This window comes from Trachurus japonicus, chromosome 18 (assembly GCF_045865225.1).
Source record: "Trachurus japonicus isolate A0001 chromosome 18, Traja_1.0".
In the NCBI taxonomy this organism is placed as follows: domain Eukaryota; kingdom Metazoa; phylum Chordata; class Actinopteri; order Carangiformes; family Carangidae; genus Trachurus; species Trachurus japonicus.
This window is the reverse complement of record NC_140924.1, coordinates 8,228,410-8,245,801: the sequence shown is the minus strand read 5'-3', so window position 1 is coordinate 8,245,801 and position 17,392 is coordinate 8,228,410. Positions and strand designations below refer to the sequence as shown.

General features: G+C 42.9%; 1 protein-coding gene across 9 annotated transcripts in view; it reads right to left on the bottom strand.

Moving 5' to 3' along the window:
• Window positions 1–1,569: 1,569 nt before the first annotated feature.
• The window catches only part of dysf (dysferlin, limb girdle muscular dystrophy 2B (autosomal recessive)), a 143,544-nt gene continuing 127,721 nt past the window's right edge, over window positions 1,570–17,392 (bottom strand). For 8 of the 9 annotated variants that reach the window (XM_085760237.1, XM_085760241.1, XM_085760238.1 and 5 more), the window contains 5 exons: window positions 5,219–5,318; window positions 4,955–5,127; window positions 3,813–3,922; window positions 3,541–3,688; window positions 2,495–2,799 (listed from right to left, as the gene is read on the bottom strand). In XM_085760237.1, coding sequence (XP_085616363.1) covers window positions 2,746–2,799; window positions 3,541–3,688; window positions 3,813–3,922; window positions 4,955–5,127; window positions 5,219–5,318 — 585 coding nt within the window. In that variant the 3' untranslated portion in view covers window positions 2,495–2,745. Of the gene's footprint in view, window positions 2,800–3,540; window positions 3,689–3,812; window positions 3,923–4,954; window positions 5,128–5,218; window positions 5,319–17,392 lie in introns of all 9 variants that reach the window. The other variant, XM_085760245.1, reaches the window with a different exon arrangement.

The window sequence follows — 17,392 nt, the reverse complement described above, 5'->3', positions numbered from 1 at the left end:
TAATACTTTTAAAGCACTAATACAAGTAATACTGACACGGCAGAGTCCGAAGAGGAGCTCTTGAACGCCTCCCACTTGGTTTAAAATCATATTTCAGTGTTTTAAAGCCACCAGACGACGGTGCGTTTAAAGGTCTCATGTTGTATAAAGGTAGATGTCCATGTATTATGTAGTGTGATTATAAAGCAGCTCTAGGTTCTATATTGATACTGTGAAAGTATCAAAGCCCAGAAACTGAGCCTTAAAACCAGCCGTCAGGACTTCCTGTGACTTTGTGATGTCACTACAGAGCAGTCGCCAAGCCCCGCCCACCCACCTGGACCCATCATCCAACACTTCTGCTCTATCTTTATAGGATTCATTGTTTTGTTTTTTTCTTATCACTTCAAAATGAAACATAAAGAATAAAAACACGGCGCTTCAAGAAATCTATCCAGCTGTGTTTTGTTCCAGCTGTTCTCCAGCTCATTTGCATAAATTTGCATACATTTATTAGTATAAGATGATTCATATCACCTCTGAATTTCTATCAGTGAATTATGTTTTTGTCTTTTTCTTTTTCTTTATCTTACATTTACTGATACCAGCAGCCGTGACGGAGCCAGAACTTGACGTAATCTGCTTATATCTATACTCAAATGTGACCCGATCCATCAAAATGAGTCACAGTGACCCAAATTTCAAAGTTGAGATTTTGGTATCAATGGAAAGATTAGAAAATAAGCTTTAAAATTATACCCTAGTCAGAGTCATACATTTGATGGTTTTCGAGATGTGGCCATTTGAATTACGATCTTTCACTCTCTTATTCCGTTCTAAAACCTGAGAAAATTGCAGTTAAAGTTTTTGCCAGTGACTCTGGCATCTGTTCCTGTACCACGTGATTACACGCACCCTATACGGTCCCTTGTTGTCATAGAGGCAGCATTCAATGACCCTCGGAAAGCAGAGAATCTCACAATTCAGATGCTTTTTACAGCTCGTCTCTATCATAAACGGTTCAGAAGTTGTCATGTTTTGTTGACATTTTGTAAAACATGTGCAAGCGTGTACGTTCGGTTTAGCATCGTTGCTACGTTCGGGTTAGCATTGATGCTACGTTCGGTTTAGCATCGATGCTACGCTCTGTTAGCGCTGATGCTACGCTCTGTTAGCGTCGATGCTACTCGGTTTAGCATCTGTTTCTGTACCCGTCCCTGCTCGCCATAGAGGCAACATTCAATGACCGTCGGAAAGCGGAGAATCCCGCGATTCAGATGCAGTTTACAGCTCGTCTCCATCATGAACGGTTCAGGAGATATTTCATGTTTTGCACCGAAGCAGCGCTCATTTTCAGAGGGTTTAAGTTGCAGGTCAACTTTAATCATCATTTACGTGCCTTTTCTCAATTATCTGGACTGTGAAACTTTGGGAGATTGTTTTTGAATGTCATTGCTTTGAAATTAGGGTAAAAAATTTTTTTTGATTTTCTATGGGTTTTCCATGTTATCAGCTGATTATCTAAAAATAGAACGTTGCGACTTCCGACTCATTTTGATGGAACGGGTCACAAATAAGGGATACATAATAAAAAACAGTGTCACTCTACATTCCCTGAACAATAAACACTCGACTCAATGATGTGTTTGAGTTTTTCCTCTCATCCTCGTCCTCATAAGGTGGTTTCTAGGAGCAGCAGCAGTCGAGAATGCAAGGGTTTATGGGTAAAAAAAAAAAGACATCTGAGAGTCAGTGTTTTTGGCGCGACGATGTGAACCTGGACCGACGCTCGGATTCAGACGGTTTTTAATGCGTCGTTAACAGTTTTTAAAACTCCAGAGAAGGTAAATTAGCGCTAACTCACCCCACCCTCCCCTCTTACCCCCCCCTCCTCCCTTTGACCTGGCAGCATCAACATCTGACTGAAGCTTCGTCCAATAAACGAGCAGCTCGCGGCTCCATGTGACTTTTGTTTACGGGGCCTCGTCGGCTCGTAACCGGCCGGTGTGAACCCGGAGAGAACCAAACGGGTCTCTGTCAGATTTTCCACTCGGGTCGGAACCACAGCGAGCGAGAGTCAGGTGAAAAAAGGAAAAAAAAAAAAAAAGAAAATCTTTAGACTTTAGAAGAAAGGACGGAGACGAAAAGAGAGAAGAAAACGGGTTTAAATGTTTCTCTCATCCTCTCTCCTCTTCATCATCATGTCTTTTCATCTTGTTTCCATCTTCCTGCCTGTTTCACTCGGTGTCGGCTGTTTAAGGATCAAAAGACCTCGACACACACACACACACACACACACATGAACAAACGTAGCTTCAGGAAATCCCATAGAATCTGGGTGGATTAGTCGCTCTCCTCTAACTCTTCCTGTTCAACACTATGTGTGTGTGTGTGTGTGTGTGTGTGTGTGTGTCTTATCTGCACACATTCATCTCTGCTAATAAACCAGAGATCAGAGAACAAATCCAGAGATTTAACCTGGTGAACCTGAGAGAGAGAAGAGGAGGAGGAGGAGGAGGAGGAGGTGAACAGGGAAGAGGAAGACATTTTCTCTTTAAGGTTTTTTTTTTCTTCAGATTGAATTGAGATCGATAAAGTTTTAACGTTTTGAATCAGTCCAGTCTCGTCAGCTTCACTGTCTCCTCAGTTCTTGATGTTTGTTCTGAACAGATAAATAAAGAAAAGACTAGAAGATGAGAGAAAAGAGGGATGAGCTTCACTTTGTTCTCCACTCTCGTCTCTCAATTTCTTTCTTCTCCTCCGTCATCACTGCTTCGTCGCCGGCCCGAACGGTCCGACCATCTTCATGGCGGCGTAGTTCTGTGGAAACGGGGAGAAGGAAACAAGACGTTAGAATAAACATGGACAAGTTTTATCTCTAATTTGTAGCTGTTAAAAACAATCAAATCTGTTTAAAGGGATAGTTCACCCAAAATTGAAATTGCACTCATTATCTCCTCCCCCTCATGTGGACTAAGGGCTGGGAGAAGTTTCAGAGTCCTCCGTGGCTTCTCTGAGTTACAGGGGGTCTCGGCGTAGCAGTGCATGTCCATATGACGGTTGCTAATGGATACCAACTGTCTTCGTAACAAAAAGACACACCGAAAAACATCCAAATACCTCCATGCTGCTCGTATGTAATGTCTGTCGTGTATTGAACCCCCGAAATTTGGACGAACCGGGAAGAGGAGCTTTGAGAAGCTTCCGCTACAAAACAAGCTTGAAATATAAACTTATTCAATTTTTTTCGGGACAATTTTGCATTTCGGGGCTTCAATACAAGACGGACATTACATCCGAGCAGCATGGAGGTATTTGGATGTTTTTTGGTGTGTCTTTTTGTTACGAAGACAGTTGGTATCCATTTGCCACCGTTATATGGACATGCACTGCTACGCCGAGACCCCCTGTAACTCAGAGAAGCCACGGAGGACTCTGAAACTTCTCCCAGCCAATTTCAATTTTGGGTGAACTATCCCTTTAAGTTTTAATTTTGATCGATTTTTTCCCCAAATTTTTCCTTTTTTTTTTTTTTTTTTTTGGGTAAAACTTGAAACTTGCCGGGAAGGAGTAGAGGAAGACGCCGAGGAAGAGGAGGATGAAGAAGAGGATGATGAAGAGGACGATGAACCACTTGAAGCGGCGCCACAGGATGAACTTGAGCGTCTTGTAGGGCGACGAGAACCAGAGGAAGGACGTCTCCGGACGCCTGGAGGAGGAGGAGGAGGAGGAGGAGGAGAGGGAGGAGGTGTAGGTACAGGTGGTCTGCTGCTGCGCTGTGTGTGTCTGTGTGTGTGTGTGTCTGTGTGTGTGTGTGTGTGTGTGCAACTCACTGAGGCTCCTCCAGGTGGGGGTTCATGTTGGGTTCGTCCCGTCCGACCCCGGCCGGTCGCTCGTCCTGCTCCTGCTCCGACACGATCTCCAGAGACATCTCCACCTTCCCCTGGAGCACAAACACACACACAGGTGGTGAGCGAGGTGTCTGCACACTAAAAAACTCCTAGGTTATTTCTTTAACCCAAATTCTGGGTTCCTTCTGTTGGGTTAAAATTATGAGTTATTTTTCAGAGGGTAACATATTGTTTGTCTTATAGAGCTCATATTTTAACCTAATTCTTGGGTTGTTTGGGTTATATACTAGCCTGGCTAACACCAGACCTCATCTCAATGTGGATTGAGATTTGGTCCGGGAACCACCCGTTCATTTTTTCGTTTTTGAGGCGTGGTTTACGAAAGCCCAGAGCTGTTTATTAGACGTTATGAATGTCTATCAAATGCGTCTGTACGTAGCTTATAGCCAATTGTATCAATCATACCCGATGACGTATGTAGGGAGACAGAAATCCGATGGGGAAAAAAACGCAAAAACTAAAAAACACAAAATAAACTTGCGGTCTAAACTACTTAAAACACTTTCTAACGCTGCATTGAATGGTAAAGCGTCTGCTGCCATGTTGGATCGACAAGCTATCAACAGAGTCGCTTCGCTGTGTCGTCATTGTCTTGCTGCGCCCTCCCCCTGTTCTGTGATTGGCTCCCTCGTAGAGGGAAAAATTGGGTCCATGGTTTCCAGGCTGACTCGCAGAGCGAATGAAATCAAGTACAAGGCAGGGTTAGGGTTTAAGAGTTGATCAGTAACCAGAAAATTGAAGGCTTGAATCACGCTGTGGGTAAGATACAATTTTACCCAAATGTTGGGTTAAAATTAAACCAACATTGTAGTCAGTACCTAACCTTTTGGTCAAGTATTTAACCCAAAAGTTGGGTAAAAAAAAATACTGTGTTGAAATAACCCAGAAAGTAGTTGGTCCCTTTTTTAACCCAGGAGTTGGGTCCAGAATAACCCATTAAGGGTTATTTTTGATACAGGAGTTTTTAGTATGTGTGTTAATGTTTGTGTGAGTGTGTAGCGTGTGTGTGTGTGTGTGTGTGCGTGTGCGTGTGCGTGTGCGTGTGCGTGTGTGTGTGTGCTCACAGCGAGGCTCTTGTGTCCGTCCTGCTCGCTGGTGCAGGGCCACCAGCCTTTCACCGTCTTCTGCTCGAACAGCGACACCAGTTTCTCCGGCGGCTGCTGCAGCAGCTCCACGTCACATTTCTGAGGAGACTTGGCCGGACGCAGCATGCGGTTCAGGTCCAGCACCAGGTGACCTGCAGCAGGGACGGAAACACACCAGGGACTAAATTAATTATGGCAACCATTTAACAGAGAAGAACAAATATATTCTAACACACACTTTACCGAGGTAGTCATCGAAAGAGAACTTGTCATTGTCCCAGATCTGGATGGTGAGTTTAGGAGGAAGTTTGGTCTCGGATTTATCAACGCTCCAGAAATGTGCCTGCAGAGAAAAAAAAAGATGAAGAAATGTCAACAACAATGAGTTTTTAATGCACCAATGTACTGTATATACAGTTTTTTTTTAATTAATGCATGTGTTTATAAAAATAGATAAAAACACACACACAATGCAGAATAGGTTCATAAAATGAGCATCATGATCGAAGAGAACATCCTCTTTCATTCTGAGAAAGAAGCCACAAATAGAAAGAAAAAAAAGCACTAACACTCATCTCAGTTGCTTCCCTCCTGTGGCTTCATTTACGTAACATAACAAACATTAACACCTCTTCACTCTGTAGTGTTTTAGAGAAGACAACAGTTGCATAATAATATGTAGTTTTTTTTCAAAGCTTTATTTCAAATCACAATATGTCATACATTTCAATTTGAAATGAAATTCCCATCAATTTCAAAAGAACTCATTTGAGGAAAACATTTGCTTGCTTATTATGCACGCATAATAAGCAAGCAAATGTTTTGTAAAATGAAATAAATGTAATGCATGCATGCATGCATAATAATATGTGCGACGATGTAAACATGATTTTGAAGTTGTGTTTTTGTGCAACTTTATTTTCAATAAAGCTCCGGCTCGCTTCAGTCACGGTTCACCCCTCCCCCCTGTGAGGAAGTGGCTTTTTCTTGATCATAAGGCAGCAGTTAAAAACCAGACAAACAGAAAGTACACACTTTTACACCATGGCTGATCTGTGGATTCAGACGTCTTTGACTGTGATGCTGCTGCTTCAGGTCCCAGGTGAGGAAACATCTGACATCAGAAATATGTTTTTATTTATTTATTTTTAAAAATGGAACAGTACATATTCTTGAACATGTAAACAATGTAAATATGTGAGATTGTAGCCACCTGGCTAGTTTCCATCTCTTGTCCCATTGGCCGGTAGTAATTGGCGAAAAAGAAGACGGACAGATTCAGACAATATTACAACAGACCATTAAAGGGATTTCAACATTTTGGCAAACTCGACCATTGTCATAATCCCTATAGTCGGATACGATAGGTAGGTTCGCTACGTTAAATTGTCAGTGAAAGCTGTTTTTAGAGTGGCGGAGCAGAGACATGAGCTAAAATACACAATCCAACAACTCCAAAACTCTATGGTGGACAAGTTGTGAGCTGCACATTCACCACGCTATGAAATAATTACGTGTAATGAGTTGTTTTCGAGGTGAATGCAAAGCGCTGAGCAGCTGGCATCACTGCCCCACTGATCTAAAAACAGCTTGCACCAACAAGTAAAGGTAAAAAGCCTACTCCTAAGACTATAGGTATTATGGCAATAGGCGACTTTGCCAAAATGTTGAAATATACCTTTCAACGATTAAAATGAGAACAATAAGGACTTAGTGGACAACATGAGGGCTGGATTGCTAAGACCGCATTGCAGAATGCTCATAGTAAAGTGCTAAATGGTATTTCAAGATACAGTACCTACAATTTGTAAACGGTGCCCAACAAAAGCTATGATCACAGATCTGGTTTTCCAATAGCCATGCTTTAAGATGTTTGTAGAACGATGTAAATGAGGGTAATTTGCGTATTGTACCCAGTATTAAGTTCCAGGTTTGAGATGCGTTATAGGAGAATGTGGGTTGACTGAAGGTACTTTTCCTGAAGGGTACTATACTGTTTCAATGGACTTGAACATTGTTTACAAGCTGTTGAGTGAAAGACAGAGCTATTACAAAGAAATATACTGTATATATTTTGACTGATTATTCTGTAAAATATTTTCAGTTTCAATAAAACTATGGCTGTGTGTAGTGGGCGGTCCTTCAGTTGACAGCAGCATTTGACATGATGATGTCAGACCATTCACATCTGTGTAGGTGAGGAGGAGGAGGGTGTGATGAAGGCAGGGCAGGTGTGATCTCTTCTCTAGTTCAGTCCACAGGGACTAGTTCTTCTGGAGGATGATTAATCTGTGCTGGCGGAGGAACGACGTCTTTTCGTTGACTTCTGTCTGTTTTTTCATGTTGGTCTCTGTTTTTCTCTGAAAAGCAGCATCTGCACCAAAAAACATTGTGATCGGAGAGGGAGACAATGTCACTTTCCCTTGTGACGAGAAGCCAGGTGATCACGGTGGATGTGGACCTGACAGCTGGACTGTCTCCATCCAAAGATCAGCAGAGCAGCTGCTTGTCGAGGGAAGGAACAGTGGAAACTACAGAGACAGGCTGAGTGTTACAGAGAACTGTACTCTGGTCCTAAAGCAGGTATCGATCAAGGACACTGGTCTATACAACTGTAAGAAAAAAACAGATCATTTTCTGTTTGTTGTTAACAGTGAGTATTTACATCATCATGACGGTTTATTACACCACAGTAATTATGAGCAATGAAGCTCATTTGTCTCTCGATGTCTCCGTCTTCACAGTGACTGAGGAGAAGGTCAGTGACGAGCTGATATTGACCTGCTCTGTGTTGTACAACGGAGGCTGCTATCACAACGTGAAGTGGCTCGATGTGACACTTGTCACAACATCACAGTCTAAGTGCGTACACTCAGTGACCATTCCTACTGCTGCTGTGGGAAAGTCAAAGGATCCTGGGTCATTAACTTGTAGCGTGTTAGATCATGGAAACTTCACCTTCATCCCTCAGTCCTCAGGTGAGACCAAGATGAGCTCTTTCAGATCTCTGCAGATGAACACGAGATGTTTTGTTGCTCAGGAATTTGTTATTAATTTGTCTAGGTAAGGGCGGAAAAGAAAAAACAACGAAGACCTTCGACCCCCAGTCGACAGGTGAGGTATGGCCCAAAGGTCTCAGTACATATTCTTGAACATGTAAACAATGTAAATATGTGAGATTGTAGCCACCTGGCTAGTTTCCATCTCTTGTCCCATTGGCCGGTAGTAATTGGCGAAAAAGAAGACGGACAGATTCAGACAATATTACAACAGACCATTAAAGGGATTTCAACATTTTGGCAAACTCGACCATTGTCATAATCCCTATAGTCGGATACGATAGGTAGGTTCGCTACGTTAAATTGTCAGTGAAAGCTGTTTTTAGGGTGGCGGAGCAGAGACATGAGCTAAAATACACAATCCAACAACTCCAAAACTCTATGGTGGACAAGTTGTGAGCTGCACATTCACCACGCTATGAAATAATTACGTATACTGCCCCACTGATCTAAAAACAGCTTGCACCAACAAGTAAAGGTAAAAAGCCTACTCCTAAGACTATAGGTATTATGGCAATAGGCGACTTTGCCAAAATGTTGAAATATACCTTTCAACGATTAAAATGAGAACAATAAGGACTTAGTGGACAACATGAGGGCTGGATTGCTAAGACCGCATTGCAGAATGCTCATAGTAAAGTGCTAAATGGTATTTCAAGATACAGTATGAGGTATGGCCCAAAGGTCAAAGGCCAATATAACGGGAAGTGGGTTAATCGAGCATCAAGAGGTTATTATCACATTAACTTTGACAGACTTCATTGTCACTGACTGACTGAACAGTCTCCTGATGATGGACCAGAGTTTGATGTTAAACTCATGAGCAGCTCCGTCATCATTGATTGGTTCAGTTTGTTGGGTTTTTGTAGAAATGTGTTTTTTCTGATGTGAAGAACTGGTCTCTGCTCTCGTCTCCTCCACAGCTGCTTCACCTCATCCTGCTCTGACCTTCATGTTGCTGATGCATGCGGCTGAACTCCTCCTCCTCACCGTCATCATTGTCCTCATCATAAGATCCGCGGGTGAGAACATCCACTCCCACACCAGTTCAACCTCACCGACACAAACTGGGAGTTTACTGGTGACCTGAGACTCTGTGCTCCATTTTCCAGTGAAGCAGAGAGCACCTGAGAGAAGCCCAGCAGGGAGGCGTTCAGGTGCAGCAGCCACTAAGGTAAAGAGCAGTTCATACAGGAAGGGGTGGTGCATTCAGGTTCATCTGGGAGTCTGTTTGGTCGCTTGGCTCCATTGTGTTGTGTTGTTGTTCACAGGTGCACCTTGAAGAAGATGAATATGATGATGTCTATGAAAACTCTGTCAGACTCCAATGATCCACCACTTCCGCATCAACATCAACTCATCAGGAACTCGTGGTCGTATCCCTCCGCCACTTAGACTAGTTCCACTCATTGCCTGTTATAGGGAATATTAATGTTATGTCTGTAAATGCTTAATTTGGCTTTGAATGAGCTTCCTCTGCCTGAACAGAGACTCTGTATTAGAAGTAAAAACTGTGTAATGTGCTGATCACACAGTGTCTGGTCATCCTGCACTGTGCATGTTTCAGTTGAGCTTCACTGTCTTTGCTGCATGTGTTGATCTTCTTCTTGTAACTCTGTGAAACTGAATCACTCAGGACACAGACACTGCTGCTTTTGTTGCTTTACTGCACAAGCTAATAAACTCTCATTACTCAGTCTTCTGTCTCCAGATCAAATTTATTGGTAAAATTCACTTAGTAAGGAGAAAAATATGTTGAGAAAAATGAGGCGGAGTTCCTCAGGGCTGCATTCTGGGGCCACTTCCAAACCAGGAGGACGTTAGTTTTCCACACAGTAAAATGTTGAGAGCTTCGCTGCTTCTGTTTACACACAAATGTTAAAATACTTCACCCTCAATCCTAAAAACAAACACTGAGCTGCAAACAGGAAGCCACAATGTAATAAAAGCAACAACATATCATCATCTGTCTGACACTCGTCAGATTTCTCAGAGAACAAAGAAGGAAGTTTAGGCAGAATTTCTGAAAATGTGCTTATTTAAAGTGATGAGGGAATTTTGTGAATATTTATAATATTCAACATTTCCAGGGGGGTGCTGAATCCAAATCTGTTGTATATGAAGCTCAAAAATCGCCCGAAATGCCTCAAAATTGAGAAATCCAACATGGTTGTCAGCACCAGACTTAAATCTATTTTTCAGTAGCCTGTATTTAGTTTTAATGTGTCAAATGTGCTGTAATGGCAGATGTCAATGAGATGTCAACATACTGAGGCGTGAAAAAACCACAACAAACCTTCAGATACAGACGACCACTAGCTTCCTGCCTACATATGAGTTGATCTTATTAATAACCCAAAGATATGTCAAAGTGCAAACTTGTACTATGCAAACTTATTCTGCAAGAATGCAATAATGTTATTGGACAATGTTTGATGCCACCTCCAAGGAGAAGCACATGGCTCCTTCCTGCTCTTGTGCCTATGTAACTTGATGTAACCAAATCTCAGTGTGCACTCTCGTATAGACTTTTGTGTGTATGACAGTCCACCTCTTGCAAGATACAAATAAAGTACTTAAAGTGAAACCCTTTTTTCTGGACATATGATAGAAGAAGAAGAGGCATAAGAAGAAAATATATTGAGAAAAATGAGGCTGAGTTCCTCAGGGCTGCATTCTGGGGCCACCACCAAACTGCCACAACCTCCCAGGAGGACACAGAAACAGACATCACACACTTTTAAATACTTCCCCTTTAAAGCAGAACTTTGCAAGTCGGCCGGAAATAGCTCGCTCCTTCGTTGGTTTCTCTTTTTTTTCCTCTCCGGAGCTCCCCCACAGTTCTGGTAGGCACATGTCACTGTCGTAAAAAAAAAAAAAAAAACTCGCCGCCACCACCTCCGCCCCCTACACGTGCTTGTGTTTACTGCTGTTTGCTAAGCCCTGCTAACACCGAGCTAATGCTAACACGAAGCTAACGGAGCTAATGCTAACACGGAGCTAACGCTAGCACAGAGCTAACGCTAATAGGGCCACACACAGACACAAAGACACAGACATACACACACATGAATAAAGGTTCCAAAACGCGAAGGTGTGTGTGTGTGTGTCATGATGTATTACATTATCTTATAAAAGACCCATGGTGTGTGTGTCTGTGTTAGCATTAGCTCCCCGTTAGCCACAAGCTGAACTTCCTCAGTACAAACATTTCATGTTTCCATGGTTTCCTCCGACTTTCCGAACTCAAACCAATCACGATTCGTGACATGCATGACGTCATATGCGTTCTTATCTCGTACTGCCGTAAGGCAGTTTCTCGCGATACTTCTATCCATTGACGAGATTTGTAACACCGAGACGGACGACTGATCTTGCAAGTGCGGTTTTCAGCCAGTGGGGGGGGTGAGCGCATTGGCCTAGACCCCATTCACTTCATAACAGGTCGCTCTACCATCACAGTGACTCTGAGCCACAATAATTACAGCCCAAATCCTGCATAGTTCCGCTTTAATTCTGACAATGGACACTGAGCTGCAACCAGGAAGTCACAATTTAAAAAGCACCAACACGTCCTTATCACCCTCCCTTGTTTGATTCACATCACATGACCAACATTCACAACAGCTTTTCCCTCAGCTCAACTACTTGTGCGATTTCTCCTCCTCTTGTTAGTGTGGCAAGGTGAAGAGGGCCCGGGCGGGGATTGAACCCACACCTCCCGGGTAATAGTCATGCGCGCTTACCAGTCACCCAAAGGGACATCCCCTTGGCCAAGTAGCCAGGGTGCATGATCAATTGGAGGCATAGTGACAGGAACCTCAACTGTCACATTAGGATGGTGTGAACTTGTGTTTTCGTGCAACTTTATTTTCACTGTGTGGTCTTCATATGCATCGACTATAGCTGTGTTCAAAATCGCCCCCTGTCACGGGTAGTGCTCTATATAATGTGTACGCCACTTTTGTAGTGTTGTCCGAATTCTCCGTGGCTGATTTCATCCACTTTATACTGCACTATAAAATACCCACAATGCACCGCAAAATTGAGTGAACAGGAGTTGTACACTACATTGTACTCCTGTATCCCACAATGCAACACGGCCGCGTATTGCCAGAGAGGATGAGTTAGCATGTTAGCTACGGTTTATTTACATTATTTACCAGTTGACATTGGCGAATCAACGAACAGCCCATTAAACGCATCAGACGCACATGCCTTCTCTCTGTTTGCCTCGCTGAGGCGCAGGAGTTGGACGAGCAGCATTAAATCAATGAAATAACGAAACCGTTAGTAAATACTAGTCAGCAGCTAACGAGCTAAGCTAATAGCCACAGTTCACAAGTGAGCCGTTACAGCTCACGGTCGGGACACACAACAGTAGCTGACCAAACGTGTGTAGATGTAGTGCGCTATATCATATACACAATGTAGTGGATAGGGAGTGAGTGAGTGGATGATTTCGAACACAGCTTATGACACTTGTTGCAATGTCATGTGTTCACACCTCTGTCTGAGGAAGTGGCTGTTTTTTCACCGCATATAGAGTGTTTTCCTCTGTCAGGCAACAGTCCACATACCAACGAAGAGACATACACATGAACGCACCATGGCTGCACTCGGGTGGATTCAAACATTTTTGGTGGTGATGCTGCCGCTTCAGGTCACAGGTGAGGAAACATCTGACATCAGAAATGACAGACACATCACAGAGGTGGAGCTGCAATGTTAATGGACGACTAAAGAGTCTATTTGAACCAGCAGCAGATGATTTAACAAGCAGGAAACAGCTGATTTATCTGTTCTCTGTTAATGAGCAGAGCACATCAGGTCTGAGTTCATACCTGTTTTAAAATGTGTCTGACTGTTGGTGATCTCACTTCCTGACTTCCATGAAAAAGAAAGAGATGTGTGTTGTTGCTTCTGATCAATGGTCAATCAACATGAGTGAAAATGAGAAAGTGAGAGCTATTAGAAATAGTCCAGTCCACAAGGAGTAGTGCTTCTGGAGGACTGTGCAGGTGGAGAAAGGACGTCTTTTCATTGACCTGTTTGTTTTTCATGTTTCTTACTCTTAAAAGCGAAATCTGTAAAAACCATCGTGGTCAGAGAGGGAGAAGATGTCACTTTCCCTTGTGACAAGGGGCCAGATGATCATGGTGGATGTGGACCTGACAGCTGGACTATCTTCTTCGCAAGATCACCAGAACAGCTGCTTGCAGAGGGAAGGAACATTGGAGACTACAAAGACAGGCTGAGTGTTACAGAGAACTGTACTCTGGTTCTAAAAAAGGTCTCAGTTGGGACACTGGTTGGTACAATTGTGGGGAAACACAAACGTTAATGTTGGTTGTTAACAGTGAGTATTTACATCATTATAACAGTTTATTATATCACTGTAACTATGAGTAATGAAGCTCATTTGTCTCTCAATGTCTCCGTCTTTACAGTGACTGAAGAGACGGTCGGTGACGAGCTGATATTGACCTGCTCTGTGATGTACAAAGGACGCTGCGATCGCAAAGTGAAGTGGCTCGATGTGACACTTGTCACAACATCACAGTCTGACTGCGTACACTCAGTGACTATTCCTGTGGAAAAGTCAAAGGATCCTGGGTCATTCACTTGTAGCGTGTTAAGTCATGGAAACTTCACCTTCATCCCTCAGTCCTCAGGTGAGATCAAGATGAGCTGTTTCACATCTTTGCAGATGATGAACATGAGATGTTTTGTTGCTCAGTAATCTGTTATCCATTTCTCCAGGTGAGGACGGCAAAGAGAAAACAACAAAGACCTTCGACCCCCAGTCGACAGGTAAGTTCCTTAAAACCTCAACATCAACACTGACCAATTCTTTCTCCTTCAGAACAAACTCAAACCTTGTCCACATGAAGACTGAGCTTTACGTAAACAATCTGTCTCCACATCATTTCAAGAAATGTCAAATAAAGGAGGAGATGTGGATCATTAACTAAAAACAGTGACTGATTTTGTCTGGAAACTCTCCAACACCTCATGCAAAATCGTCACAATAAGATCTGAGTTTGATGTTAAACTCAGAAGCTCCGTCGTCCTTGATTGGTTCAGTTTGTTGGGTTTTTGTAGAAATGTTTTTCTGATGTGAAGAACTGGTCTCTTCTCTTGTCTCCTCCACAGCTGCTTCACCTCATCCTGCTCTGACCTTCATGTTGCTGATGCATGCGGCTGAACTCCTCCTCCTCACCGGCATCATTGTCCTCATCATAAGATCCGCAGGTGAGAACATCCACTCCCACACCAGTTCAACCTCACTGACACAAACTGGGAGTTTACTGGTGACGTGAAACACTCTGCTATATTTTCCAGTGAAGCAGAGAGCAGATGAGAGAAGCCCAGCAGGCAGGCGTTCAGGTGCAGCAGCCACTAAGGTAAAGAGCAGTTCATACAGGAAGCTGTGGTGCGTTCAAGGGATAGTTCACTCAAAATTTAAATTTCACTCATTATCTCCTCCCCCTCATGTGGACTAAGGGCTGGGAGAAGTTTCAGAGTCCTCCGTGGCTTCACTGAGTTACAGCGGGGCTCCGTGCAGCACTGCATGTCCATATGATGGTTGAGAACGGAGCTCACTTTTCTTCATCCAAAAAGACACACCAAAAAACATCCAAATACCTCCATAGTGCTCGTCTGTAATGTCCCTCTTGTATTGAAGCCCCAACAGGAGAAATTGTTCCGAAAAAAATTAAATTAGTCTATATTTTAAGCTTGTTTGTAGCAGAAGCTCCCAGCTCTTCCTGGTCCGCCCAAATCTCGCGCGAGATTCCGGCAGAGCAACACTGGGAGCTTCCGCTACAAATAAGCTTAAAATATAGACTTATTTAATTTTTTTTGGAACAATTTCTCATGTTGGGGCTTCAATACAAGAGGGACATTACAGACGAGAACTATGGAGTTATTTGGATGTTTTTTTGGTGTGTCTTTTTGGATGAAGAAAAGTGAGCTCCGTTCGCTACTGTCATATGGACATGCAGTGCTGCGCCGACCCCACCCCCCCCCCCCCCCGTAACTCAGAGAAGGCACGGAGGACTCTGAAACTTCTCCCAGCCCTAAGTCGACATGAGGGTGAGTAGATAATGAGTGAAATTTGAATTTTGAGTGAACTATCCCTTTCAGGTTCAGCTGGGTGTCTGTTTAGTCACTCAGTTCTACTGTGTTGTGCTGTTGTTCACAGGTGCATCATGAAGAAAATGAATATGAAGATGAAGGTTCAGCTGTCTATGCAAACTCTGTCAGACTCCAATGATCCACCACTTCCACATCAACATCAACTCATCAGGAACTCGTGGTCGTATCCCTCCGCCACTCAGACTAGTTCCACTCATTGCCTGTTATAGAGAATATTAATGTTGTGTATGTCTGAAAATGTTTAATTTGGCTTTGAATGAGCTTCCAGCCTGAACAGAGACTCTGTATTAGAAGTAAAAACTGTGCAATGTGTTGATCACACAGTGTCTGGTCACCCTGGACTGTGCATGTTTCAGTTGAGCTTCACTGTCTTTGCTGCATATGTTGATCTTCTTCTTGTAACTCTGTGAAACTGAATCACTCAGGACACAGACACTGCTGCTTTTGTTGCTTTACTGCACAAGCTAATAAACTCTCATTGATCAGTCTTCTGTCTCCAGATCAAATTTCTGGTCAAATTCACTTAGTAAGGAGAAAATATGTTGAGAAAAATGAGGCGGAGTTCCTCAGGGCTGCATTCTGGGGCCACCTCCAAAGCCCCACAACCTCCCAGGAGGACATTAGTTTTCCTGACTATAAAATGTTGAGAGCTTTGCTGCTTCTGTTCCCCACAAATGTTAAAATACTTCCCCTTTAATTAAACACTGAGCTGCAACCAGGAAGCCACAATTTGAAAAAGCACCAACACATCATTATCATCATCACCATCTCGGCTGTTTTCCACCATTGCAGTCCTTTAGTTTCATTCACATCTCATTACCAACATTCGCAACAGCTCTTCCCTCAGCTCAACTACATGTTCGATTCTCTTCCACTTGTTAGGATGGTGCAAATGTAGTTGTGAAATTGTGTTTTTGTGCAGTTTTTATTTTTACTGTGTGGTCTTAAGGCATCCATTCTGAGACCCGTTGTCATGTAAACCATTTGTGTTTCGTATGGTAACGAGGTCACTGTTGTTCACAGCTCCTCCCTTTCAGGAAGTGGGTCTTTTTCACCACAGATAGAGTGTTTTCCTGGCAAGAGTTAACATACCAACGAAGTGGCAGACACACAAACGCACCATGGCTGAACTCAGGTGGATTCAGACGTCTCCATGTTTCAGTTGAGCTTCACTGCCTTTGCTGATTTTTTTCCTGTAACTGTGACACTGGATCACTCAGGATACAGATGCTGATGTTCTTCTTGTTTTGCTGCACAAAAGTAATAAAGTCTTATCGGTCAATTTTCTGTCTCCAAATCAAATTTCTTGGTAAAATTCACTTAGTAAGGAATAAATATGTTGAGAAAAATGAGGCGGAGTTCCTCAGGGCTGCATTCTGGGGCCACTTCCAAACCAGGAGGACGTTAGTTTTCCACACAGTAAAATGTTGAGAGCTTCGCTGCTTCTGTTTACACATAAATGTTAAAATACCTCCCCTTTAATCCTAAAAACAAACACTGAGCTGCAACCAGGAGGCCACAATGTAATAAAAGCAACAATATATCATCATCTGTCTGACACTCGTGAACTTGTCAACCGCTTGTGTTTTTGTGTCATGAGGTCATACCTTCTCCTCCCTCCTCAATTCTCAGAAAACAAAGGAGGTAGTTTAGGCAGAATTTCTGAAAATGTGCTTATTTAAAGTGATGAGGGCATTTTGTGAATATTTATAATATTCAACATTTCCAGGGGGGTGCTGAATCCAAATCTGCTGTATATGAAGCTCAAAAATGGCCCGAAATGCCTCAAAATTGAGAAATCCAACATGGTTGTCAGCACCAGACTTAAATCTATTTTTCAGCCTGAACAGATATTCTGTCTTTGCTTTAGATGTTTATCTTCTTCTTGTAACTGTGACACTGGATCACTCAGGACACAGATGCCGATGCTTTTATTGTTTTGCTGCACAAAAGTAATAAATTCTTATCGATCAATTTTCTGTCTCCTCACCTAGTTCCACTCATTGCCTGTTATAGAGAATATTAATGTTGTGTATGTCTGAAATGAATGAGCTTCCAGCCTGAACAGAGACTCTGTATTAGAAGTAAAAACTGTGTAATGTGTTGATCACACAGTGTCTGGTCACCCTGCACTGGTCACCCTGCACTGTGCATGTTTCAGTTGAGCTTCACTGCCTTTGCTGCATGTGTTGATCTT